Source organism: Betta splendens, chromosome 14 (assembly GCF_900634795.4).
Source record: "Betta splendens chromosome 14, fBetSpl5.4, whole genome shotgun sequence".
In the NCBI taxonomy this organism is placed as follows: domain Eukaryota; kingdom Metazoa; phylum Chordata; class Actinopteri; order Anabantiformes; family Osphronemidae; genus Betta; species Betta splendens.
This window is the reverse complement of record NC_040894.2, coordinates 508281-533118: the sequence shown is the minus strand read 5'-3', so window position 1 is coordinate 533118 and position 24838 is coordinate 508281. Positions and strand designations below refer to the sequence as shown.

Here is a 24838-nt window from a genome sequence, read left to right as displayed (position 1 = left end):
GTTCTTCTCCAAAGCTGGAGAGGTGGTAATAAGCAGATCAAAGCTACGTTCTGTGGAAACGAAGTTAAATTAAAAAATATTTAACAAAATGACAAACATGTCTCTTCCATGTAGTAAAAATCAAGGTTGCAGAAGCAAAAAATACATTGTTATTAACATCGGACTATCAAACATATTTGCCATATTAGGGCTACGGATATTTTATTACCCACAGAGAAACACATTTACACACCTTTGATTAAATAGCTATTATTTGAGACTAAAACATGGGCTGTGATCTTGGGCGTATCGGTGAGGGTTTGATGGTCAGTCTGCTCTGATGCAGTTTACATAAACATCAGCAGATAACGTTGTTCTGACTCTGTCAAATGGTGTCGAGCAATGTGTCGATTTCAGCCCTACAGTGTCAAAGTTGCTCTGTGCTTCACAGGGCTTGAATGTCGCAATCACTACACAAACATAGACCAAAAATCAAGCTGGAGAAAATTAAAATAGACTAGTTAGCGCTCATGAAGCGTGTCTGCACCGATTACTCCGCCTGCTGGTCGGATGCCATAAAAGCACATGTCTTCGTCTCCTGTTTCTGCTTCTTCTTGCTTTTTATTGGCGGTTTGCATTTAACAGTTTGCATCACCGCCAATCTCTGGGTTGGACTGTGGAATTTTTATTATTTCCACTATCAATTTTTTCTTAAGCTACATATTAATAAAAAATATATCCTCATTTTCTCCTACTCACCTACAAAGTACTCAATGATAAAGCTCCTTCTTATCTTAAAGACCTTATAGTTCCTTATGCTCCCAGCAGAACACTTCGTTCTCAGAGCGCTGGGCTACTTGTGGTTCCTAGAGTGTTTAAATGTAGAACGGGGGGCAGCGCTTTTAGCTCCAAGCTCCTCTCCTCTGGAACCAGCTCCCTCTTCAGGTTTGAGAAGCTGACACACTCTCCACCTTTAAGATTAGGCTTAAAACCTTCCTTTTTGATTAAGCTTATAGTTAGAGATGGTTCAGGTCACTGGCAGTGATTGTTAGTCACAGGAACCATCTCTTAGTTAAGCTGCAATAGACATAGACTGCTGGGGGACTTAATTTATACACTGAGCTCCTCTGTTTCCTTCTACCTCTTCTGTCCAATAACCTCCCATCATTGTTCTATGTTTAGCTAACCTTGTCTCTTTCTCTCCAGTAGTTGTGCTTTTCCACCCCCCCCCCCACTCTGTCCTAACATCATCGAACTCAGAACTATGTGTGTGTGATGGGCAGCTGCGAATCCAACCATACTGCCTGTGTCCAGTCCCTGACCCACCATTCTACCCCAGCGTTACATGCTGACTCCTGTTTGTTAGGAAATCAGTGATCCATCAGAAGATGGGGTCAGACACTTTAAACAAGGATAGTTTGTCCTGTAGGAGAACTGGGCGATCGTGTTGATGGCTGGGCTCACAAACAGGACTCTGCCATAGGTTCCTGGGGAGTCCACCTGCTGCAGGATGAAGGGCAGGGCCAAATTGATTGCATCATCTATAGACATGTTGGCTGTGTGGGTGAACTGCATGAAGATCAAGAGATCAAAGGACTTCATGACAGCAGTAGGAGTGTTACAGGTCTGTATTCCTGCAGTCCAACAATCCTCTGCTTTCTGGGGACTGCAACTATAGTTGTAAATAGTATGATTTTGTTGGCACATGACATGACTGTAGCGAGGTGTCGAAGATTGTTCTTTGCATTTTTCTTCTCTGCTTTAAAAAAAATCTATAATGTTACATATGTTTAATGCCATCTTTATATAGGACATACTTCCCCGTCACTTTCCAGCACACAACACTGCATACCACCAAAGGTTTATTGCTGCTTAGACAAACGTGATGACGTCCCTGCAACGCTTTACCCTGAACTGTGACGTAACCGCCCGCTCAGCAGGTGTCGCTGTGAGGCTGAGCGCTCCCTCTGAAGCAGTTTGTAAACAACGAAACAGGAGTGAAAGACGTGTATTTGAGGAGTGTGTTGGCAGCTGGAGGATCAGGGAGAGGGTTGAAGTCTCTGTTTAAGTCTATATAAGACTAGGGAAGAGGGTGCGAAGGATGTAGGTTACAGTAGTTGGCAGTAGTGCAACTTTAAGGATTCATGCTGCCGTAAAACGCCAAGGAGGAAGAAGAACCATAAGCAGACGAAGAAGAAAGCGGCGGCAGGCTAGCGATAGCCGAGCCGTCACGCGAATTCAATTTAACGCTTTATTAGACGAAGCTCTGGTGAGATACACGGACACGGAGCAGCGCAGATCTGTCTATTAGGTACATTAAGGATGCTGTCATATGCAGCTGTGTCGCCGAGCTAATGAATCGCTTCCGCCCGATCTTTTAGTTTTAAGTTTTACTTTGTTTTTAATCATACGAGTATATCACTTCATTGTCCAAATGTTCTATTTATTGTGGTATTTATGTCGTATTTGATCGTTTCTTTGATTAGTGAAGCGTCTTGGTGAACTGACTTTTCTTCCAAGTGCTGAATCAGTAGCGGGTTGTTGCTGGTTGCCATGGCTACAGTCCCACGCCGTGAAGCTGCTTATTACTGAACCTGTTTATGTTTGTCTGTCCCACAGCACGATGATCTCTCAGCTCTTCATCTTGTCGTCAAAGGGCGACCACCTCATCTATAAAGACTGTATCCTCAGCAAGTCAAAGCACACACAGTGTGACCTTGAGTCACTTCAGGCAGAAGACACAGATTTTTCTGTTTCTATGGAAAATTATTATTGATTGAAGTTCCAGTAAACATTTCCAGTCAATCTAATGTTTTTGATCTTCTTCTGCGATGTGATGTGATGAGCAAAAACAACTGATTTCCTTGAAATGACTGTGAAGTGAAACGTCATGTAAAATGTGTACTTCTTAACCTCAGCATCAGTTCGCGGAGCAGCTGGAAGTGATGTTGTCTCCGTTTTTTACGAAAAGGTGACGGCACTGACTGGAGACCAGCCTCCAGTTGTAATGGTAAAAGTATTTGCGTACTTATGATTGCATTAACCGTGTTAACCTGATCTTTGGTAGCTTGAAACTTGATTCCTTCACAGTCATATTTTTACCCCATGTTTACAGTGATGATGTGTTTTCTGCTCCACAGACACACAAAGATCTTCACTTCATGCATGTCAGACAGGGAGGTCTATATTGGGTCGCTACGACCACAGGTGATGCTTCACCCTTCAGCGTCATCGATTTCCTGAACAGGTACAATACGTACGCAGGCATGCACACTGTAAGGGCGTCAACAAAATCAATTTCAGAGTTAAAAACCTAAAAATTCTGAAGTCAATGTAAGCTTTAATTTAAGGGTTTATTTTCTTTTCAACATAGGTTAAAAACGAACATTTAACCCCATTTTATTATATTACTTTAAATTGTTAAAATTTTAATACAAGTCTCAGTTGATGATGAGTTGGGATTTGAAACTGTCTGGGTTCTCAGGTTATCGGCTCTGGTTAAAGACTACTGTGGCAGCTTGTCAGAAAAGTCGGTGCAGATGAACTTCGCACTTATCTACGAGTTGCTGGACGAGGTTGTGGTGAGTCTCTGGGGTGTTCTTGCTTTTTCGATTCCATGAATTAGTAACCGTGGAATAAAAACAAGGATCATGCATCATGCATCAACGGACATCGACTGACAGAAGGCCCAGGTCTACATGTCAATATGGGCAAATAAAGTGTATATTTTTTTGTTAGAGACAGAAGGTGACAAAACATTTTAATATATAAAGTTTAGCAACATAGGAGCCCGTTGTTGGAGCCAGACTTTCAACTGTGAATGCAGTGTGTGTTGTACTAAATCAGGTGAGAGCTCTTGGATTTAAAACCATGCAACTGTGTCTGTCAGGACTACGGCCATATTCAGACCACATCCTCTGACGTCCTGAAGAACTTCATCCAGACTGAAGCGATTTCCTCCAGACCCTTCAGCCTTTTTGACCTCAGCAACGTGGGCTTGGTATGTGAGTGCATGTGACCCCAGGGAACATGCTTTTTTGACACGGGTAGTTTTTAGCACTGAATAGGAAACAGCACAGAGCTGGACAAATGAAGTGCAGATAACAAACCAGGGAAAAGCATTTACCTGGGATAAAAAGATAAAAAATATGACGGAGCATATGTAACGATCAGCTTCCCTGTGACTACGGTGGGAGACGAGGAAAGACTGCTATGTTTACGGTGTCTAAAAGTGTTGGCAGCGGACAGCATGAAGCCAAATAGTTAAGACGTCACTTATAGACATTAAATCACGATCACACTAAGTTTTTTCCATGAAAATGTGACGAATATTGCCAACAATCGTCCCGCTTTGTGAACGCTACTTCATTAAACCAGCAAGCGCTGAATTATGGAAACTATATAAGGGAGCATACCGAACGTTAAAGGTTACTCATTGTTTGGTGCAGGGATTAGCGCATTACGCTGTTGATACAAATGTTATAGGTTCGACTCCCAACCTCATTTGAAAAGCTGAAAGAATTTAGCTTTTTATCAACTTCTGAGGGGGTGCAAAATGCTTGTTTCAAACTGCAGGGGACGTAACAGAAAGTAATTGAGAAGCAGAGTTTTAATGTGAAAGATGCTCCTAAAAAGACGACTGAAGACAGTACGTGTAGTATGTAGTGTTAACATCATTATGTGTCTTACTACCTTCTGCATCCTGGAAAACAGTTGGATGCAACTAAAGGTTCAAATGAAAACGCCTGTTGTTTTTTTGCAGTTTGGAGCAGACACACAACAGAGTAAAGTGGCTCCGAGTTCTGCAGCCACCAGACCCATCCAGTCCACCAGAGAGCAGGTAGACGACGTTGTCATGATGGTGTCTGTCAGAGAGAGGTTCAAGTGACATGTGAGGAAGTCTGGGTCTTTTAATAACAGCCCATTTTCCACCAGTTTTATTTAGTCTCAAAATCATAAAGATGAACCAATTGAAGCCAGAAGCAGCTTGAATCTGGTTTACTTTTGTAGACAAGCAGCTTTTTAATTTTATAATTTTTAACTAATCTTAAAACAAAAAAATCCTATTAATTTAAACAGAAGAACTGAGACATTTTCCTAAAGAGCAAAACACACCAGTGTTTAGTCAGTTGAGTCTGAATGTGTGAATGTTTACAGAAACCTAGAGTCAGCAATGTTGATGGACTATTGGACTATGAACTGTTGATGGTTTATGGATTAAATGTCCCTTATTGTCATGTGTTTGTCCAGTTAATAGTCTGGTCTCAGCTGTAGGTCTCACAGTTTCCATTCATGTGTGTTTTTTTCCAGGGAGGAAAGAGCGAGATATTTGTGGATGTGATCGAGAGGATGTCTGTTGTCATCGGTTCCAATGTGGGTGATACCAACACAGTAAACCTACTCACGTTGTGGTGGGAGTGTGTTAAATGTGTTTTTCGCGTGTGTCTGTGCTCTGTGATGAAACAATCTGCTGCAGGGAGTTTTGATGAAGGTGGACGTTGAGGGCGAAATCAAAGTCAAATGCTACATGCCAAGCTGCTCCGGTGAGTTAATCAGAGCTGGAACCATCTGCAGATATGAAGGCTACATGTGCTAACCCCTGTTATGTGTGGGATGAAAAGTAGCCCGGTTTAGTTTTCAGTCAGAAAAAACAGACCCCAGCAGCAGATCTTCTGTCACGGTGTGAAGAGTAACCCGATTACTTGTTGTTCTTGTTTACCAGAGATGCGCCTTGGCCTGAATGAGGAGTTCAGTATTGGGAAGTCACAGCTGAGAGGTAATGCACACAGGTACCGGCTGATGCTGCATCACAAGTCCCAAATAGCCAAGTGCCCCCCAGTACCACATCTACACTAGTACTTACTGGGACAGTTACCAACTCAAAGTCTAAACTATGGTGTAGAGCCACTGCTTTCATCTGCTGCTGCTGTTTGGTTCCAGCTTGATTCTGTGCAACAGTGTGAGCAGTGCTGTTTCAGTGAAGTATGTGAGGTGTCGTGTTCTGATCTGCAGGTTACGGAGCAGCCGTTCACGTTGACGAATGCAGCTTTCACCAGGTGGTCCGCCTGGACGAGTTCGACAGCCACCGCATCCTGCGCCTCTGCCCCAGTCAGGGAGAGGTACAGGCTCTGGGTCTTAGTTGGGTCCGTCTGGGTTTATTGGACACTCGGACCATCTCCCAGTTCAGTTCCATTTGCTCTCACAGGAGCCGCTGTGTCATCGTCATGCTGAAGCATTCGGTCAGCAGCGGTGCACAGTGATGCTAATGAGCCACCACCGTGTGTCTAGAGCTGTAGAGTATGACTTAAAGGTGTATTGTTACACCACCAAACAGGGAGTTCTCTTTATGCATCTGAGCTTCCTCCTTTGGTTTGTGAGTGGCTAAAGCCAAGTCTCTGTCTTAATTAGTATTTTCACTGTAATTATGTATTTTCTTCATGTTCTGCTCTCTGACATGTTGTCTCAGCACCTTCTACTGTACATGTTTCCCTCAGCAAACCGTGATGCAGTACCAACTAAGTGACGCTCTGCCTTCGGCTCCTCCTTTCCGTCTCTTCCCAACCATCGAGAGAGATTCTGGAGGAAGGTAACTACCGCATCCACCTCAAACAGCTGTCGAGCATTCCAACGTTTATTCTGACTGAAGTGTGGTCTCATTGCATATGGGGTTTCATTAGACTCAAAATTCAAATGATAATGCATTCGTCAATTGGCAATTTAAAATGCAATTGATGAATTTGATTCCGCATGAAAGTGGATTTGATTTTACTCTATCAAGACGTGTCAAAATGTTGATTCATTTTGATTAAAGTTTTGACTGAGCTCAGTGATATTTGACCTATTAGAATGAGCCCGTCTTGTTCTTGGAAAGATTTGTGAATAATCATCTGTATTAATAAGCAAATATTCAGTTGGAAGTTAATTCCGTAACGTGATGGAGTTAACCACAGTCATACTGTATTTTATCCTAATTGATGATTAATATATTAAAATAATTCTCTGGCGCTCATGTTGCTGACGCGTCGTCACAGGCTGCTGATGTACCTGAAGCTTCGCTGCGACCTGCCACCAAAGAGGTCAGTTTTCAGCTGTAAATCCTCTTCAGGCAGCTGGCGAAAGGATTATAAACATGCCACTTTGTCTGTGTGTGAGGTCCCAGTAGAATGAGTGAGTGACCGTCAACCTTTGGTTCATTAAGGATGGAAATGGTTGGTTGTGTGATGTGTTGGCGTCATATGTGGATTCCCCTAAAGGCTTGCTGTGTGTGGGATCTGTTGGGTTTAGTTGTGTAAGGTCTTAAACCTTACCTTGTAATGTGCCTTGAGGTTACAGTGTTGTGATTTGGCACTAATATAAATAAAATTGATTTGAATTGATTTTTTTTGTGCTTTGTGTGTCTGAAACATTATGTAGCTTGACCCTCTGATGTCGGACAATGAGCAGTATTTGTCACAGTGTAAGCTCTCACCTGTGGTAATAACCCGAGGATGATGATGATGATGTGTTTTGCAGCTCTGCTGTCAACGTCTGTGCCACCATTCCTGTCCCCAAAGGTTCTGTGAGGTGAGATGCTCCCATTCAAATCCAGCTGCACTTATGAAAAGTTTGTGTTGTAGGAGAGAGTGACGCTGCAGGTTTGTATTTGAATTGAATTTCTCTGAATTGACATGAACATCACCAGCATAAACAGACGCTGAAACAGAAACAGGAAAAGTCAACATTAACAAAGCAGCAGCAGGATGATGATGACTTCTACTTTGTTTGGTAAATCTGGTGATTGGTAGGATGGTGAAGGGCTTCACTTCATGATAGCACCACTAATTAAACTAACTAACTAACTCAGTGATCTATTTAATGTGGTTCATCTGTTTTTCAACATTCATTATTGATGTGGATGAAAACCGAGCGTGAGCTGGCATAAAGTGAAGAAGAGGCATCATATAATGACATGGACCCAAGATGAAGGTCTTCTGCAGGGTCCTTGTCATGGCTGCAGCTCCTCAGGCCTCACCTGTCTGTCATGCTGCTGATGAGACTGAACGTAAAGGTGTAAACGACATTCCCTGTTCCGTGTGGATTCAGTTTGTCACAGGAACTCAGCAGTCCGGACCAGAGCGTCGAGCTGAATGTGCAGAGCAGAGCCATCGTGTGGCGGGTCCCACGCTTCCCTGGAGGAACACAGCTCTCCGCCCTGCTCAAGGTGAGGACCAGGACCGTGACATGGTTTTACTTCAGCGCGTCTTCATTATTCACCTGGTGCTGATGAGCAACAGTCCTCTGCTGCTGTGTTCTGAGATCAGCATCACTTACCTACACATCTGTTTCAGGTGGAGGTCCCCGGTCTCTGCTCAGCCTCCATGCTGGAGGTCGGTCCGGTCAGTCTGACCTTTGAGCTGCCAAAATTCACGGCCACGGGGCTGCAGATCCGCTTCCTCCGCCTGTCACCCGTCCAGCCCGGCCTATCTCAGCGCTGGGTCCGATACATCACACACTCCGACTCCTACACCATCCGCATTTGATTTTTCTTGATTCAACTTCTTAGTAGTGTAATACAACGTCTTTCATTAAACCAGACAAAGGTTAAAGCCAAGGCCACACTCTGAGACCTGCTGATGGACAGGTCCGACTGGATCCCCTGCTTCCTCGTAGAGTGAAGCTAACGTAGTGATTGAAGCTAGCGTTCAGCTTTAGTTGGAGCTGCTCTTGATTGCTCGAATTGTAGAATGTCTTGATTTTTAAAGCTGGATCTGAAGAAATCGAACTGAGAGGAAGCTGTATGAGCAGAAATTCACCCCAGGGACACGAATCTTTCTGCTCTGACAACGTTCACCCAACAAACCCACGTCCATGACACGGCAGCAGACGGCGACGGTCATTTGGTTTTCTGGTTTTCCTTCCACCTGGCTCAGCGTGTGATTGTGCTCACAGTTTGCTCCTTTGTCATTAATTGTTTGGTAATTTTGCAGCCTGTTTTGGCACCTCGGGGGCCACCGGCGACTGTTTCTATTGCGCAACATGATCTGCAGCCGCTGCGCTGCGCTGCACAGCACAGACATGCGCGCGTGCGCGCGCGCCTGCTTTTGCGGAAGCCTGAGCAGTCGAGGCGGCGCTAAATTAAATTAGCATACTAAGTAGTTAGCTCTGCGCCGATGTGGACGGACGCGTGAACGCAGTCGCCTTGAGAAGGACGCGGTTTAAAGTCGAGGCATCGCCGACTCCAGACTCATTTTGTCGGGATCTTCCTGCCGTCCGCCTTCTGAGGAGATGGGCGACAAGGCGGGCACCAGGTAGGACGCTTCATCTCCGCGGCTAACAGCTAGTTAGCATCCGCTCCAACGCAGTTCACCAGCGTTAGCCGAGCTGCTGCTGGCCCGGGCGGTCCAGCTTTTTCTTGGCCTTTTGCGACGTTCCGGCTATCCATTAAAAGCGTGAGAGAGTTCACCGAGCACTTGGCCCAGTTGGGTCGGACACTTGGAGAGGGTGCCCTCGCCTGTAGTAGGCGAAGGCAGCACAGCTGGGTGGGGTTAGCTAGCCGCGGCTCCGGCGGTCCGGACGAGGCTCTAGACTTTGCTCAATTCTGTCTGTTTTAGAGCCGCGCCTCAAGCCTCCATTTACCAGAACCACCGGCGCGGTCCAATAACGAATAAAGACTACCTGCTGCAGCAGCAACTGAGCGCATTTACAGCGTGTTGTGATCCTCCAAATTATGGACGCAAGTGGGCGGAATGGACTAGAGGGAGCTTGGGAAAATGCAGTGAAGCTGGTGGATGCTGCCCATGCTGCTTGTAGCAACAACACACGGATGCCTGCAAACGGACACCTGCGGGCTGGGGTCCGGTTCCCCTCTGGGACCGCACAGTTCGTTAGCATGTTACCAGGCTAATCTCCGCTGGCTAATGCTAATGAGCTGTAAATGTATTTAGCTGAGTTCAGCCTGGACGTGGTTCCGTGACTCGCTTCGTTTCTAACTGATCAAACGAACATGGACGGGCCCGCTACGTTCGGGGTGTTTACACTCCCTTTAAGTAGGTTTTCCTCGTGTGCGTCTGCGTATTATGAACACACTACGTTTCCTTAAATGAGGCGCGGGCTTGTTGCTTGACTTGTTACTTGTGAACCAGTCCCTTGCTGCTTTTCCAACTCTCTTCCCCAGAGCCTGCTGGGGCTGTTCGTTTGACACCCCTGATGTAGACGAATCGCCAGTAAAACTGGTGATTAGCTGTAGATGGGTGAAAAGTGATGCTTTTCTTTGTTTGCTTTGCGTAGGTCACATCGCTGCTTTGTTTATTGATTTCTGGACAAAGATGTGTTTATTGGAAATAAACATACCCATGTTATAGATTCATCTGTAGGAAATAGTTGTTTTGAATAATTGATCTGTGTTTTTAACTTGTTTACTGTCCTAATGTTCATAGGCAAATGTATTTTCCTGTTGAAACACTGTTGATTAATTCTAATTTATTTTTAATTGACAACCACAGCTTTGTTCTTCTGACCATGTTTTTGTGATTTTTTTTGACAATGACATGTGTTTTGAACTTTTTTGTCTCTTTCTCTCTCCACACTTCACTCCCAGTTTCTTCCTGTTAGGAAACAGACAGGAAACTGGGAGAAGAGGAAGCGAGCGAAGGAACCGCAGATATCATGTAGATGCGATGACCGTTTAAAAACCGGCTCCTATCTGCCCGCTGGGTCAGATAAACCTTCCTGGAGCATTCATCAGAAGACAGATTAGCTGTAGATAATGGCAAAAACATTATCAGGCCGTGAGCTGCATGTCTAGTGCTTCTGGTTTGGCTGATTGGTGATAATCTGCCGACCTGACAGCTGAATTCTAATGCGCCACAAGAAGTCCTGTCTATGGCTTTGACCCTAGTTAATCTAAATTTGAACATGAATGTATCTTGTACCTTCCTGGAGTCAGAAATGCCCTTTGTCCACTTAGAAATGGCACAACAAAGCATCATCGGTGCTTTACACAGATTCAGTGGCATTGAATTTGGACATTTTGAGTTTTTACATATACAACAAGCTTTAATTTGAGGTATAAGGAAACACAGCTTTAATATTTTACTCATTGTTAATAAAGTAAATGAAGGGCTTTATCCAGGAAAGGCTAGAAATACAAATAGGGTTGTGTCTGGTTTACTCTGTGCAGTGCAGGTATTTTTCAGGGCTGGTCTGAGGTCAGTGTGAGGGGACACAGGTATCTTTAATGATGTTATTGCACTGATGTGTCTCTGCTGGACAGTCCCTGAGTCCAGCTCCTAAATGGAACTGCTTCATATACCACTGTTATTAAACCAAACTGTAGCTCAAGTGATCTGTTATAAGTGTTTCATTTATTTTGTACCAACACTAGTAAACACGCCTGTTAATTCTGGGCCAGGCTTAAGGTTTAGGTTCCAGAAGCTAATAACTGGCTGAATCAGATGTTGCGTCATAAAGGTCTATCTAATCATAGAAGGGAAGCTGCTTTCGTGTGGTGCATTTATTTTCTGGAGCCTAAATAGAAAAAGAAGTTTGATGTTCTCTGATGGGCTGGCTTTGTTCTAGGATGGGGTTATATTCTAGGTTCTTATTTATTGCGCAAACCAGGGGGGTGCAAACATACGGCACCCCCTTGATCTGCTGATAGTCTGGATGATTGGGCGAAGAAATAAACAGAGCCTTGATTGATTTTGTTTGTCAGGTTAAGAACAATAATGTCATGTTAGTCATTCAGAATGACATCAGCTGCTGTAGGTCGTGTTATCCGCTGACGAATGGCCTCAAGGCACGTGTCAGCAGAGACTGATCCTAGGCTGTTGTTGTTCTGGAAGGTGGAACTGACTGACCCAAATGGGAGCTGGTTCATTTCAGGTTGAACTGGGATCAATCGCTGGCTGATGACAGCAGCACCAGCAGGAGCTGAAGTTCAGAGGCGGTGATGTGACAGTGCTTCCTCCTCAGAACCAGTCTGTGGAGGAAGCGCTGAATCGGACCCATGCCCTGAGCAGGGCAAGGTTTACTCATGTGTCATGTTGAGCTAATAGTAGCTGTGTTTTGTTGCCTGAACCACCAGGAAGCTGCTGCTGAAGTAATGGTAGCCGTTTCCACAGCTACAGGTTCAGGGAGGATCCAGATCTAGGATGGTTTAAAAGCTCCAGAACTCTCTTTTATAGAAAGTGTTTACAGAAAGAGCCCAGATTAACCACCGCCCAGTAAAATATTTACTGTCTAGTTCACCAGCCTCAGGGCACATTTGACACTTTCACACTGTGTAACTAAGTCTTAACATTTGGACAATTAATCATTTTCAAACATCTGAGAGGGACACAGAAAATTCTAACAGCCGAGGAAGCAACCAAACCCTGTAGAGACGAGACTAATGACTGTATACGCAGCAGAACATGTTGTCATATGCAGGCGTCAGCAAGAGCAGAGCAGAGGAGGCGTTGAATGGCAGCGAGGAGACGTGAGTTAATTCTCTTTTTCACTCACCGGAAGCTTTGAAGTTGCCCTTTTTTAATTCAAGAGTTAACTCGGCCGGTGCAGCACCTGTTTGTCGCTCACATGGAACATTTGGTCTTAGACTCTTCTCAACATCTGGATCGACAAACAGGTTCGTACAGCTTTGAGCTTCATGCTCTCAGGTCCGAGCCGGTTCCCAGAGTCCTTGTGTTTGTGCAGCCTTATTTCACTGGACGCTGGGACACAGGCCATCCTTTAGTCCATCACAGCTGGATACTGTATGAGGCTGTTTAAAGCATCCCCTTAGATACAGCCAGGGAACCTAGACCGGTCCCTGCAGAGTCCGGCTGCAGAAGGATGAGCTCGGCGCCGGTTCGGAAACCTCCAGCCAAGCATATTTACATGTTAACAGCCAGAACAAGCTCACATCATGGTGGCTCTGATGAACATCTGGTGCTCACCCTAGGAGATGAGATTAAAAACAAAGCATCAGGTTTCAGTGAGAGTCTAGAGTTGTTGAGTGAACCTGGAGAAGGTGGCTTCTAATGGTTTGAGTTTCACTGTGAAGGCTTCCTTGAACTGTAGATATTCACTAGTTCATACTGGTTTGGAGCCTCCAGCCAGGTGAATGTGTAGCTTTACCCTTCATTAGATAGGAGGTCAGTCTTTGTGTTGCTTCAGCCTCAGTGTGCTAAATGCTCGGTGTCTCCCTCACCCGAACCTGTGGCTCGGCTTAATGTCTGCATCGCAGCAACCTCAATGTGTGGGTGTGTGTGGCTGATGAAGCCAGAGCTCAGCTGTGTTCACGGGCCAGCTTCCTGCTCTGTGTCTCCTGGATCCTGCACAGATCTGCTTGAGTTTGAGCAGTTCGACTTGTACAGACCAATCGAGCAGAAAAAGACACTTGTCGCTTCCTATTTGTGGTGCAGCATCAGTTGGAGGAAGTGACCGGCTTTGTACGAATGTTTGGCAGCAGTAGAAGTGGGGGGCGTCCCTTCACCCAACATGGCTTCTGTTCACCTTCTCTGGTAAATGTCTGAAACCTTGATGGGTCTGGATTCCGCCTCAAGCCTTCACCTGCCTCTGTTAAAGCTGTGCGGTGGCATCCCATAATAGCCTGTGTGATTCTGTCTCTCAAACCACTTCCCTCCTCAGCTTCCTGCTGTGTTGAAATCAATCGTCAATGTTTTACTAAACGAAGAAATTCTGTTTGTACTGTTCAATTCACACGCTAATGTAAATCTTTGTTTTTTTCCTTGTCCTTCCTCCTCCTCCTCCTCTTTTTTCTTAGAGTTTTTAAGAAGTCGAGTCCCAACTGTAAGGTGAGTTTAAGAAGCATTCACCAACATTGTTCATCAGTCATTTTCACAATATGTGAAGGTTTCAGGTCTTTCACCATATTCTGTTTACGCATGATGCTGTGATAAACTGTTTACAACCAGGGATTTGTCTTGTGCTACTGAAATATCTCTTCCATCTCTTGGTTATTGAATGTGGATCAGTTGTCATTCTTTCTACTCTAGAACAGAATGTGGAAAGTGGTCGATGAGCTGCTGTGTTTTCATCTGAATTATCTAAAACCAAAGTTCTGTTTTGTCTGTGCAGTTGACCGTTTACCTGGGAAAGAGAGACTTTGTGGATCACTTGGACCACGTGGATCCAGTGGGTGAGTTGGTCCAACATGTACAGCAGATCTACGGTCTCTGAGAGGGGTAGCTGATGTCAGGGTTTGTGTCTCGTCCTTCCTTCCTACTCACAGATGGAGTGATCCTTGTGGACCCAGAGTATCTGAAGGACAGGAAAGGTAGGACAGCTTCCTCCTGACCTCACATCTGAGCTTTTAGATTTGGGTCAAACTGAAATGTGTGTATTCAAATGTTCAACTCCACGAACATGATGTGATGTGATGTGATGACCCCCACATCAAGAGCCTCCTCTTCCTCCTTGCAGTCTTCGTCACGCTGACCTGTGCCTTTCGTTATGGCAGAGAGGACCTGGATGTGCTGGGCCTGTCTTTCAGGAAGGATCTCTACATCTCTACCTTTCAGGTGGCGTCCACTACAGCTGAGAGTGTTTAGTGCATGTGTTCTGAAATTAAACATGGGAGGTTTCTGCTCCAATGAAAGTAGACGTTCTGAGTCCGTCTGGTGCCACGGGCCTTTTCCTGTTAACATCTCCTGTCTTTCTGCTCTTCAGGCTTTTCCTCCAGTGCCGGAGGAGCAGAAGCCCAACAGCCGGCTGCAGGAGAGGCTGCTGAAGAAACTGGGCCAGCATGCCCATCCCTTTTACTTCACAGTGAGTCATTGCGTGCGTGCGTGCGTGTGTGAGAGAGAGAACCCATCTCACAGGTCTATAAAGCACTGCCACTTGTGCCTGGAAGTGTAGAAAGTCCTGGTCCGACTTGACTTTTCTGCTCTGCATCTACTTTACATACATTCAAATGCGTAGCCAGCAGTGCACGACTGCCACTGTTTGCATGTCGGACATCAGGGCTGGAATGCAAACAGGACGAGTGCTTTATTTGTGTCCATGTTTCCTGGAACCATTGGTTGTCAACTCGTACTCAATGACGGTGTTTTCACAGATGCTTCACTATGTAAAATTCGGGTCTGAGCAGTGATGTTTTTAGGTAAATTATGCTGCTGCAGCCTTTGGACCTAAATGACTCTTCAGCACCATCAGTGGGTCAGTATGTTTTGCACCTGAACCATGTTTGTCTCTCATTTTACACTGAACTCTGAAAAGACGGACGAGTCTGTGTTGACGCTTTCTGCCGTTGAACTTGTGTCTGTCCCTGAGTGTTACGGACATCTGGCTTTATCAAACTCAACAGATTCTGTGTCAGATGCTTGGCAAAAACGTTGTGCATGTCTGGGTCAACTGTAAAGGACGTCTGCAGTCTCAGCGACGGCTTCTCCAGGTTATGTCTGGTGATGATCATGGTTCCAGATCACGTCCCAAAATGGGACACGAGCGGGAACGTGGAGGTTGAGAGTCTTCAGCAATGTTTTCTTGGTAGCGCTGTGAACAGACTCAACTCTGGTGCTCAGTTCAGTGTCAGTAGAGTTGTGGTTGTATTAATTAACAGCTGGACCTTAGCTGCAGGGTTCAGTTGCTTCTGATTCACAGGTGAGACCCGTGTGTGCTCTACTGATGCTGTAGAAAGATTCTCCAGAGACTTGCTCTGTTTTGGTCCTGTTCTATTAGGCTTCATAGCTTAAAGTGTCCCGTACTGTTTAGCACAGCTAATGCATTCATGTCACAACTATTCATCAGCTCAGCTGACGAACATCTGCCCCATCATAGTTACACTGTACCGCCATCGCCTGCAGGTCAACTAGTACAGTATGAACCATCTAAAACTTTGGCTTAACAGATGTGTATTCTATGTGCCTCAGATTCCTCAGAACCTCCCCTGTTCAGTCACTCTACAGCCCGGACCAGAAGACACTGGCAAGGTATGATCCCTGAGCTGCCTGTGGCCAAACTGTACAAGCACCTTAGTTTACTGGAGAGATGTGGTGCTGTGTGTGCATTCACTTAACGTCTGTGCTGCCTAGTGGACGGGTCGTTTCCGCTGGAACTGCTGTTCGCTAATGATGCTAGCGCTGTAGCCGAAGGTTTTTCATATGGCACACATGCAGTCAGATGCTGTGACACCACCTGCTACTGGAGCCACAGCTGTTGTTGAAATGAAACCCATTAATGCACAATCATCTTAACAGAAATTCAGTATGTGCAGATGAGGCTGAAGGCTGCTAAGGCTGGATTCTGTCAAATGGGTTCTGTCTTCTTTCTTTCCAGGCTTGTGGTGTCGACTTTGAGATAAGAGCTTTCTGCACCAAGTCAATGGAGGAGAAGATTCACAAGCGGTAAGGTCACAACAGGAGGTGAAATGACCCCTGAGCCGAGAAGGTTGACTTTTAATTAAGACAATGACTTAATCTGTTGACATATTTGATGAATTTATGCTCTTAAAGTTGTGCAGCATGTGTTTTTCCTTTTGGTTGCACAAATTAACAGAAAAAGAAAGAGATGTTTTGTGCAGCAACAATGGCTGCAGCTGAAGAATGTGAGCCGGCCTGGTTCCTGTGTCCTGCTTACGCATCCCAGACTTTGGCAAACACCCGCCTTACGTCACTGGACCCAGAGCTGCTCTGCTGTGAAAGCAGAGTTTGCGGGATCTCTGTCTAATCTGAGTAATCAGTCTGCTCCCACAAGTTCAGCTTTTAAATACATTGAAGTAAACCAGCCGTTGAATGATTAACAGCCACGTCCTGTTTGTTCTGTGGCTTAAAGGTCTAGGCAAGAAAATACTTTGAGAATGTTTAAAGAAAACCAGTCCAAGCGTCAGGAGCCAACTTTACAGCTGTTCTACAGCTGCAAATCTGCGATATTGGCTTAAAGAAATGAGCAAAAGCTCATTATTAAAGACAGCAGGAATGCAGATGTTAAACCGCGTCCCTAACAGACTCTGCTCAGGCAGCTGGTTGTCGTCTGTGTTGCCACCAATAAGTAAAGCAGCAATAATAAATGAAGCCCAATGATGCCGATCCTCTGATTGGACCTTAGGTATTAAAGCAAACATAGGGCAATTTGTGGCCTGGCAGCTCAGTAGAAAGCACAGCACCTCCAGTTCAATCACTGCCTCTGGCACCAGGTGTGTCCTTGAGCAAGACACTTCACAGTAGCTGTAATGTGTTTGCGTCAGCAGGAACTCTGTGCGGCTGGTGATCAGGAAGGTTCAGTACGCTCCGGAGAAGCCCGGTCCGCAGCCCATGGTGGAGACGACTCGCAGCTTCCTGATGTCGGACAGGTCCCTTCACCTGGAGGCATCACTGGACAAAGAGGTATGTGATCCCAGCCGCTCTCTACGCAGAGGCTGTGTTGAAGCTCATGAGCCTGTAATCAGGCCAGGGCAGCCTGAAGATGCCGCTCACAGCCAGACGCTTGGCAGCAGTAGCTTCCTTTTTGAAATGAAGGAACTATGTGTGCCGTAAAATGTTTTACTAATAACCGTCCTCCCATGGTGCATTGTGTGTAGCTGTACTACCATGGAGAGCCGATCAGCGTCAATGTTCACGTCACCAACAACTCCACCAAGACCGTGAAGAGAGTCAAGATCTCCGGTATGTTGGTCTCTCTCTTGCTATCTGGACTTTCAGTACCTGTTGGTAACTGGTGGCTTGTGTATGTCTCTGCAGTGCGTCAGTACGCTGACATCTGTCTGTTCAGTACGGCCCAGTATAAATGTCCAGTGGCCCAGGTTGAAGCAGAGTAGGTGCCAGAGAACCAATCATGTGAATCCCGCTTTATTGAACAGTTTGATTGACAGCCGCCCATCTTCTCTATAGTGACCAGGTGTCATCCAGCTCCACCTTCTGTAAGGTTTACACTCTGACCCCGACGCTCGACAAGAACCGTGAGAAGAGAGGGCTCGCTCTGGACGGAAAGCTCAAACATGAAGACACCAACCTGGCCTCATCAACCATGTAACTACCACACATTCACACATCCTTGCGGTGCTATAAAAGTGGGGTCCATTGACAAAATGTCTTCTCTTGCCCCTTACCCTAACCATCACAACTAAGGGTAGACATCTAACCCTTGCTCTAATCAGAACGAAACTCTAAAATCACATCTTGACCCTCAAAAAGGCCTTTAAAGTTGTGGGGCCCAGCCAAAAGGCCCTACAAGTGGCCCCACTTTGGTAAAAAAAAAAAAAAAAAAAAGGATTCTGGGCTCTACTTTGATGTTACCACAAGGACACACACACAGAAGGGCAAGCTATACCTGATGCAATTGTTTGTTTCAGTGTGAAGGACATAACCAACAAAGAAGTGCTCGGGATCCTGGTGTCCTACAGAGTCAAAGTAAAGCTGGTGGTCTCACGTGGAGGGTACGACACACACACACACGCGCGCGCGCACACACACACACACACACACAGCAAAGAGCATGGGGAACCATTCTGATGCTTTCTGGTTATGTGACACATTAGCTGTGCAGAGAGTTCCTCTGACATCACTTCCAGTCCCCCTTCTAAACCCTGAGATTCTGGGCTGAGCTGCACCACATTAACTGAATGATCCTAAGACACCAACAGATCCAGAACTTATTCAGTTCTGGTGCCGCTTGGTCTTTTGCTTCAACCTCACTGTTTGCTTCCACATTAGGTTGTTGTGTATCTGTTGCCTCCTGCTTTTCATTTCATCTCCCTTTTGTTTTTGGCTTTGCATGCCCCCTTTCCCCCTGCAGGCTGCTGCCTGGCATGTTGGAGAAGTAAATGTTGACCAATGGCCACAGGGTTCGAGCCAATGCAATGAACACAGTACCTGAACACAGTCACAATAACTTCAACTAGTTTTGATGATTAATGTGGTAAAAAGAGAACATTTGTATAAAAATCAGTTGGCTTTAAATCATAAATGATTTGACGTGATTTAAATGAGAAAACTAATTCAGTGCTTCTGTCTTAAATGGTTCCACGTGACGTTAACTGGTTCAGTCAAGATGAACTAATGACAAACCTCAACCATCGAATGTCTCCATGTTTATTTTATGTTATGTTTTATTAATTGAGTTAACTTGAGTTAATCAGACGTCATCAAATCATCGAACTAAATGCTGACGTCGTTGTTTTCCAGGGACGTGTCTGTGGAGCTGCCCTTCATCTTGATGCATCCTAAGCCTGTGGAGCCACCGGCATCCCGCCCACAGTCAGGTGAGGTCACGTAGTTACTTCTGAGACTCTCACCAGATCACAGATGTGAGCTGAACTCTCTTTGTAGCATCTCTATATCAGATCATTGGGGCCCATGAATCAGAGTTGGAGCCAGGACTCAAGCATGTTAATAATAATGTCGATTTCAGCCCTTAATGTGGCAAATGCTGTCAATCTTTATGTAACTATGGGGCTATTCTTTAACATACACTGAATTTCCATGGAGACAGAGGTGGTTTCCATGGTGACTGTGTGTGTGTGTGTGTGTTTTTTTTACAGCTGTGCCAGAGATGGATCCCCCCATCGACACCAATCTAATAGAATTCGACACAAAGTGAGTATCGGCACCTTGTCTTGACTGCGGTGCTGCAGGAAGCGCAGCGGTGGCTCCTACTGAAGCCTGTGTTTCTCCCAGCAGCATCTCCCAGGATGACGACTTTGTCTTCGAGGACTTTGCCCGACTGCGGCTCAAAGGTGTGGTGGACGACAAGGACGAGGACTGCTAGGAGTTAGCCGCCGTCGCACGCTTGCTTCAAACTGCACACACGCACACACACTGTTCATTTTACATTCCCCAGGGGGCGGGATGTGAGGGCATGTTTGGACAGAGGTTTTCTTCCTCTCGCTTCATTCTTCACGCCGCCATTTTTTTGCCACCGCCTTCTCCATCTGTCTCTGTTTGTCTCTTAGCTGAAGGGTGAACGCTGTGAGTGAGAACCGGATGTTTGCTGTTCTCTGTAGTTGGGCCGTTCAGAAAGTGGGCGGGGCCTCGAGGAACGGCGACGCGGGAAAAGCTGCAGCATTCGTCCTTTAGTTTGGAGTCTTTTGAATGTCGACCATTTCCTTAGTGACGATCACGTCTTGTACAAACAGAGTATATATTTGAAAAAAAAAACTCTTCTACGAGCAGTTGGTGTGTGTTGAGTGATGACCACCGCTTTTCTTCGAGTAAATACTGTAGATGCTTTTTAGTCGCGGCTGTTTGGGAGAAAACGCAGTCACAGCTCACCCACCAGCATCCCACCTCGCTCTGTCGTTAAGAACCATTCCAGCGTTGATGCAGTTTCACCACGTCCCGTTGTTCTAAAGGTAGAACACAAGGCCACGTGCAGCCCTGAAGAGCCTTCAGTGTAGAAATAACGGTTTAAATCGCAGAAACCAGAAGTTTGATCTGAGCAGAGCTTGAGCTGCTGAGGCCCGTTGGTTGCGCGCTGCCCCCTAGTGGCTTTAAAGGTCTGGTGCTGGAAGCGTCGCTGGACCTCCGGTGTGTTGGTCAGTCCGAATGTTTGTCGCAGGATCAGTGTGAAACACGACAAAACTAATATTTTGATTCGTTCGTTGTTTAGATCAGCACATGTCGCGTTTTAATGAGATTCCTCAGGGTCGCCCGTTATTAACTGTCAGGTATTAAAGCCTCTGTTCTCGTCCTTTACTTTGAAGCCAATTAAACTGAATTCACAGTTATATACTAAACCTATTGCCTTTTCCTTTTTATGTTAATATGGAAACGCGGAAACATCTGAAGTATAAAACGACACACGCTCTGATCCCACTGCAAACATTTTTCAAACCTTAGACCAGAGGCGGACGTCAAATCACCAGATCAGCGTCTGCGTCACTTTCGTCAGAGAATCCAAACTGACGCCAACATCATAAAACAAACGGGGTTCTGCTGGTTTCCAGTGACACCTAACGTCAGATCAATCCGTGACTCGGTTCCGCCTGGTTTAAATGACCCTTAAAGGCAAATACTGGTGTTTCAGTACTTTATGGTCTCTTGACTCAAATCGGCAGATCACGTTTTTGCTGAAGGCAGCTTGTGTCAGCGTCACAGGTTCTGAACTTTCCCTTGGTCACAGTAAATGCTTGTCAAATTGATGAAATACTGTCTTCACTGGGGGGAAAAGTGTTTTGCCTTTTAAAATTGTAACTTAATTGTTGAAATAGTAATAATCTTATTTAAATAATGTATATTGTAAAGCCACATTATACCTAAACTACTGTGACTTTTTTTTCTACATATGCCTCAAAAAATATGAAGTTATGATTTTATTCTTAAAGTGTTGTTACCTCCAATTGTTACCTTTTTTTAATGGTGGTTTGTCTTCTGAAACAATGAACCACATTTTTTAAACGTTTGGCCATGTTCTGACAAAGTCATGTGTTTATGGCCAATTAAAACTGGTTGAGATGTAAAGAAGTAAACCAAACACCAGTGTTTCCCTTTGATTCCACCTTGTGGATAGGTTAAAGGTCATTTCAGCAGCTCAACTGTCTTCACCTGGTTAAACTTTTTCTGTTCCTCTTTTAAATGGGTGGTTGATGGTAGTTTGGACTTTTCTGACATCTATCAAATGTCTTTAAGTTTTGTGCTTATTCCTCTAGAAAGAACATTTCAAAAGACACAAGCACTTTCATTGGATAAAACCACAGAGCTGCAGATGATGACTTTAGTTATTTCAGGAGACATAAGGATTTTTTTGAATGCTTGGCCATTAACTGAAGACACTTGAGAATCCTTTTCAAGTTGCTTCACAAAAAAACAACAAACTTTAATTGTCTGATCTACAGACTGCCAAATTCCGTGTCTATGCTCATTTGCTGGACCTGCAGCTTAGGTGGGAAAAAGAGGAATAAACCGTTTGAGCATGTTTTCATTTGATTCCGGTTGTTGTTTTCCAAGCAGTGCTGTGAATCGTATGAGCTGTGATTCTGTCCATATTTTGTTGTGCATATATGGGGTAACTTTGCTAAGTGTGAAAATATTTTGACAAGTGCCACACCCCGGCCTGTGCGATGCGTACCATAATGTCTGTAACAGGAGGTGATTTCTGCTGGTGGGACACCACAAAAGACAGAATTATGATTAATATGCTTCTGATTATCGTGACTTATTACTTCTACTGTATCATCATTGCGACCATGATTATTCTTAATCATTTTAAAGTCTATTGTTTAGCCATGTATTTTTATTTTGAGATTTTTATTTGTTTTCTTTTTATTAAAGGTAAAATGAACTAACAGATCCTGCTGTTGTCCAGACCACAGCTGATTGATGACACTGTTCTGTGTTTATCACTTTTTGGATGGTAGATATTTAGGTGAATACATATCACACTTGAAGATTTTATCTTTTATATCCATTAAAACTGTTTAAGTTGCAGACTTTCTGAAAGTAACTTTGAACCATTTTAGCATGAAGAAGCAGTTGCTGAATCTCGCCTGAGCTTGCCAAAAAATTGTCCACATCTTTACACATGAAGGCATCAGTAATCTCGTCTACCTCATATCCGAGTACATATGTTGTTGCTGGTTTTAGTCCACAGCCTCAGATGTGAGTTGCAGTAAACTGGTTTTACTGGTAACCTCCCAGCATGTAGGTGAAGCTTAGTCTCTAGCTAAAGCAGTGTCTTGAGGTTAACAGTCTGGATCACTGTCAGTCTCTATGTAACTTTTAAGGTTTGTTCAAAATATTTACAACAAAACGAAAAAACAGCTGCAATCATCTTCAGCCTTGCCATCATAAGGCATCGTAGTCATCGTCATCCTCATGCTTCCTCTTCAGTGACTCTCCGGCCACGTTCTGTGACACCATGTTGGTGGTGATGAGGATGTTTTTGGAGCCAATCAGAGACGGGTTGATGAGGACGTTTGAGACAGTCGGCGTGGACGGCGTTGCTGTCAGACAATAACAGGAAGCGATAAACAGTACAGTTTGTGGAAAATGTGTGCAAAAATCCATGCAGGACTACTGCATTTATGACTTTAAACTCCCTACACACATTTAGATGATAGACTGGTTCTTACTGATTTTGGTGGTGGTCGTCTGAGAGGGCTGAGGTATTTGCATTGTGAACCTTTGTCCCGTCAGAGACACTGAAGCTCCAACTTTAGTGGTGACGGCTTGGATAGAGGGAGTTCCTGTTAAGAAAACAAAGGTAAGCCGCATTGTCCCAGTACACTCGGACTTAAACTCAGTTTTTAATAGATAAACGAGTGACGTGGATGAAAACACCGACCGAGGGTCGGCGTGGTCGGTCTGCTGGAGGCGGCGCCGACACTGAGTCGAGGCACCGAAATCCTGCTGGCAGACATTGACACCTGAAGAAAAACAATAACAAATGTTAGCTCATAACCACGCAATGGCGGACTCTGAAGATGCTGCTGAAGAGTTGTTACCTTCTTCTGTATGGATTTAAGTCGGTAGTTGGGCGCAGTCAAGCAGTAGCGGTCTGGGGGTAGCCGAGGTCCAGTGTAGGGTTTAATCAGTGGGAGGGGAGCCTGGTTCTTTTGCCGGGCGACCTCCAGCAAAAACTGAACAGAAGGCAAAAACATATTCATGAATGTTAACAGCGTCCAGACTTAGAGCGCACAGAGGGCTGGATAATGAATCTTTAGGTTTAACATTATAAGAAGATATACATAAAAATTATTATTGTAAATATCAAGTCAAGCAGATTAGCTCCGAGATCAAAACAACTGAGACAGAAACCTACATCCCTTGGTGGTGGTGAGGTAAACGACTGGTCCATGCGGCACTGGATCGCAAGTTTGATGTCGTCAGCGTCTATGTTGGACTTCTTGGCATGTGTGGAGTAAATCTTGGCGTCTTCAATGATCGTTGTTACATATCCTGCAAACGGAAAACGAGAATACCGTAAGCCAGGTAATAGCCTGCTTCCTGGTAGTAGCCTGGCAGACTGTTGACCTACTGTAGGTGAACTCCAGCATCTGGTTGATGACTCGAGGCTCATACTCTGTGATCCCCATGTCCTTCAGGATCTGAATCATCACCTGCAAAACAGTTCTGATCTATCAGACAATGACTCCAACTGAATATAAGTGAAATATCATCTTTATGTGAACCTAGTATAATGATAACCATTAGTTTCTACACTGAGTCTCTCGATCCAAGCTTCGATAGCTGCAAACAACAGGTTTCTGGTCACACATCGTCTTCACTGTTATGTTTGCAACATGATAATTGATTGATACATGATTATTGTTATATCAAAACACAGGATGACTGGCTCGCATCTTTAAACGCCGCTTTAGAATTCGCTTAACATGTTTGCTAACGCAGTGTTACACAATTATTACAAGCGCCTTCTGTTTACAGTTAACGGCTAGGCTAACACATTAGCTGGCGACAGGAAGCGCGCTTAAACGCATCCGTGCATGACATTATTGAAGGATTTTCCACATAAACAAAACCAGATGTATTTAATTTAGCTGCCAAGTAAGAACCACTCCGCCAGATGCCTGACCGACGTTACCTGAGCGTCTTTCGGGATGGTTTTAGGAGCGGACATTTTGGTTTTCCCTGCCGCCACTTCTTCTTCTCTTGTGTGCAGTTCAGCAGCGAAACTTGTCATCACGCGAGACTGGGTATGATGTAAAGGTCTCGCGACAGTATAATCAGTAACGCGTGATCGTTGAACAAAAATCTGTGGCACAGGATTGTGTATTATTATGGAGGACTAGAGCGGTAATTCGTAAGTAACCTGTTAGGTTCACTCAGGTTCCCTATAGATCAGTTCTAAGTGAAATACGGTCATAACCTGATCTTTACCAGCACCAACCTGCAGGCGGCGCTGCAAATTCGCTGTGTAGGACCTGTTGGTTGGTTTACTGAATCCTAAGTATCTTCTGCACTTACATCAGTATTTTTCATGTAGACTG

The 24838-nt window shown here is 44.9% G+C and overlaps 3 protein-coding genes and 1 long non-coding RNA gene across 5 annotated transcripts; 2 read left to right on the top strand and 2 right to left on the bottom strand.

The window, feature by feature from the left end:
* Positions 1-1921: 1921 nt before the first annotated feature.
* ap4m1 (adaptor related protein complex 4 subunit mu 1) lies at positions 1922-8564 on the top strand. The gene is made up of 16 exons (XM_029172861.3): positions 1922-2290; positions 2599-2660; positions 2904-2989; positions 3120-3226; positions 3464-3560; positions 3869-3979; positions 4742-4819; positions 5290-5352; positions 5456-5522; positions 5702-5755; positions 5992-6098; positions 6474-6565; positions 7011-7055; positions 7492-7542; positions 8062-8179; positions 8307-8564. Exons 2-16 carry the CDS (start codon positions 2603-2605, stop codon positions 8496-8498), a joined length of 1326 nt encoding a protein of 441 aa, XP_029028694.1. The 5' UTR covers positions 1922-2290; positions 2599-2602; the 3' UTR covers positions 8499-8564.
* Positions 3314-8132, bottom strand: LOC114869056 (uncharacterized). Its single transcript, XR_003788101.3, has 3 exons — positions 7991-8132; positions 7448-7672; positions 3314-4844 (listed from the first exon to the last, which is right to left on the bottom strand). It is a non-coding gene; the product is annotated as an uncharacterized LOC114869056 (long non-coding RNA).
* Positions 8565-9123: 559 nt separating the features above from the next.
* On the top strand, positions 9124-22181 carry LOC114869054 (arrestin red cell). Of its 2 annotated transcripts, none has more exons than XM_029172863.3 (16): positions 9124-9266; positions 13724-13754; positions 14038-14098; positions 14192-14236; positions 14383-14480; positions 14629-14727; positions 15831-15890; positions 16237-16304; positions 17147-17282; positions 17477-17561; positions 17637-17709; positions 17787-17924; positions 18248-18331; positions 19080-19156; positions 19436-19490; positions 19575-22181. In XM_029172863.3, the coding sequence occupies exons 1-16, from the start codon at positions 9244-9246 to the stop codon at positions 19660-19662; spliced, it is 1221 nt and encodes a 406-aa protein (XP_029028696.1). In that variant the 5' UTR covers positions 9124-9243; the 3' UTR covers positions 19663-22181. The 2 variants fall into 2 exon arrangements, with proteins under 2 accessions (XP_029028696.1, XP_029028695.1); XM_029172862.3 differs by having other exon boundaries at positions 19572-22181.
* Positions 22108-24585, bottom strand: taf9 (TAF9 RNA polymerase II, TATA box binding protein (TBP)-associated factor). Its single transcript, XM_029172864.3, has 7 exons — positions 24433-24585; positions 23869-23950; positions 23653-23789; positions 23336-23470; positions 23176-23257; positions 22964-23077; positions 22108-22834 (listed from the first exon to the last, which is right to left on the bottom strand). The coding sequence occupies exons 1-7, from the start codon at positions 24529-24531 to the stop codon at positions 22677-22679; spliced, it is 807 nt and encodes a 268-aa protein (XP_029028697.1). The 5' UTR covers positions 24532-24585; the 3' UTR covers positions 22108-22676.
* Positions 24586-24838: the final 253 nt, after the last annotated feature.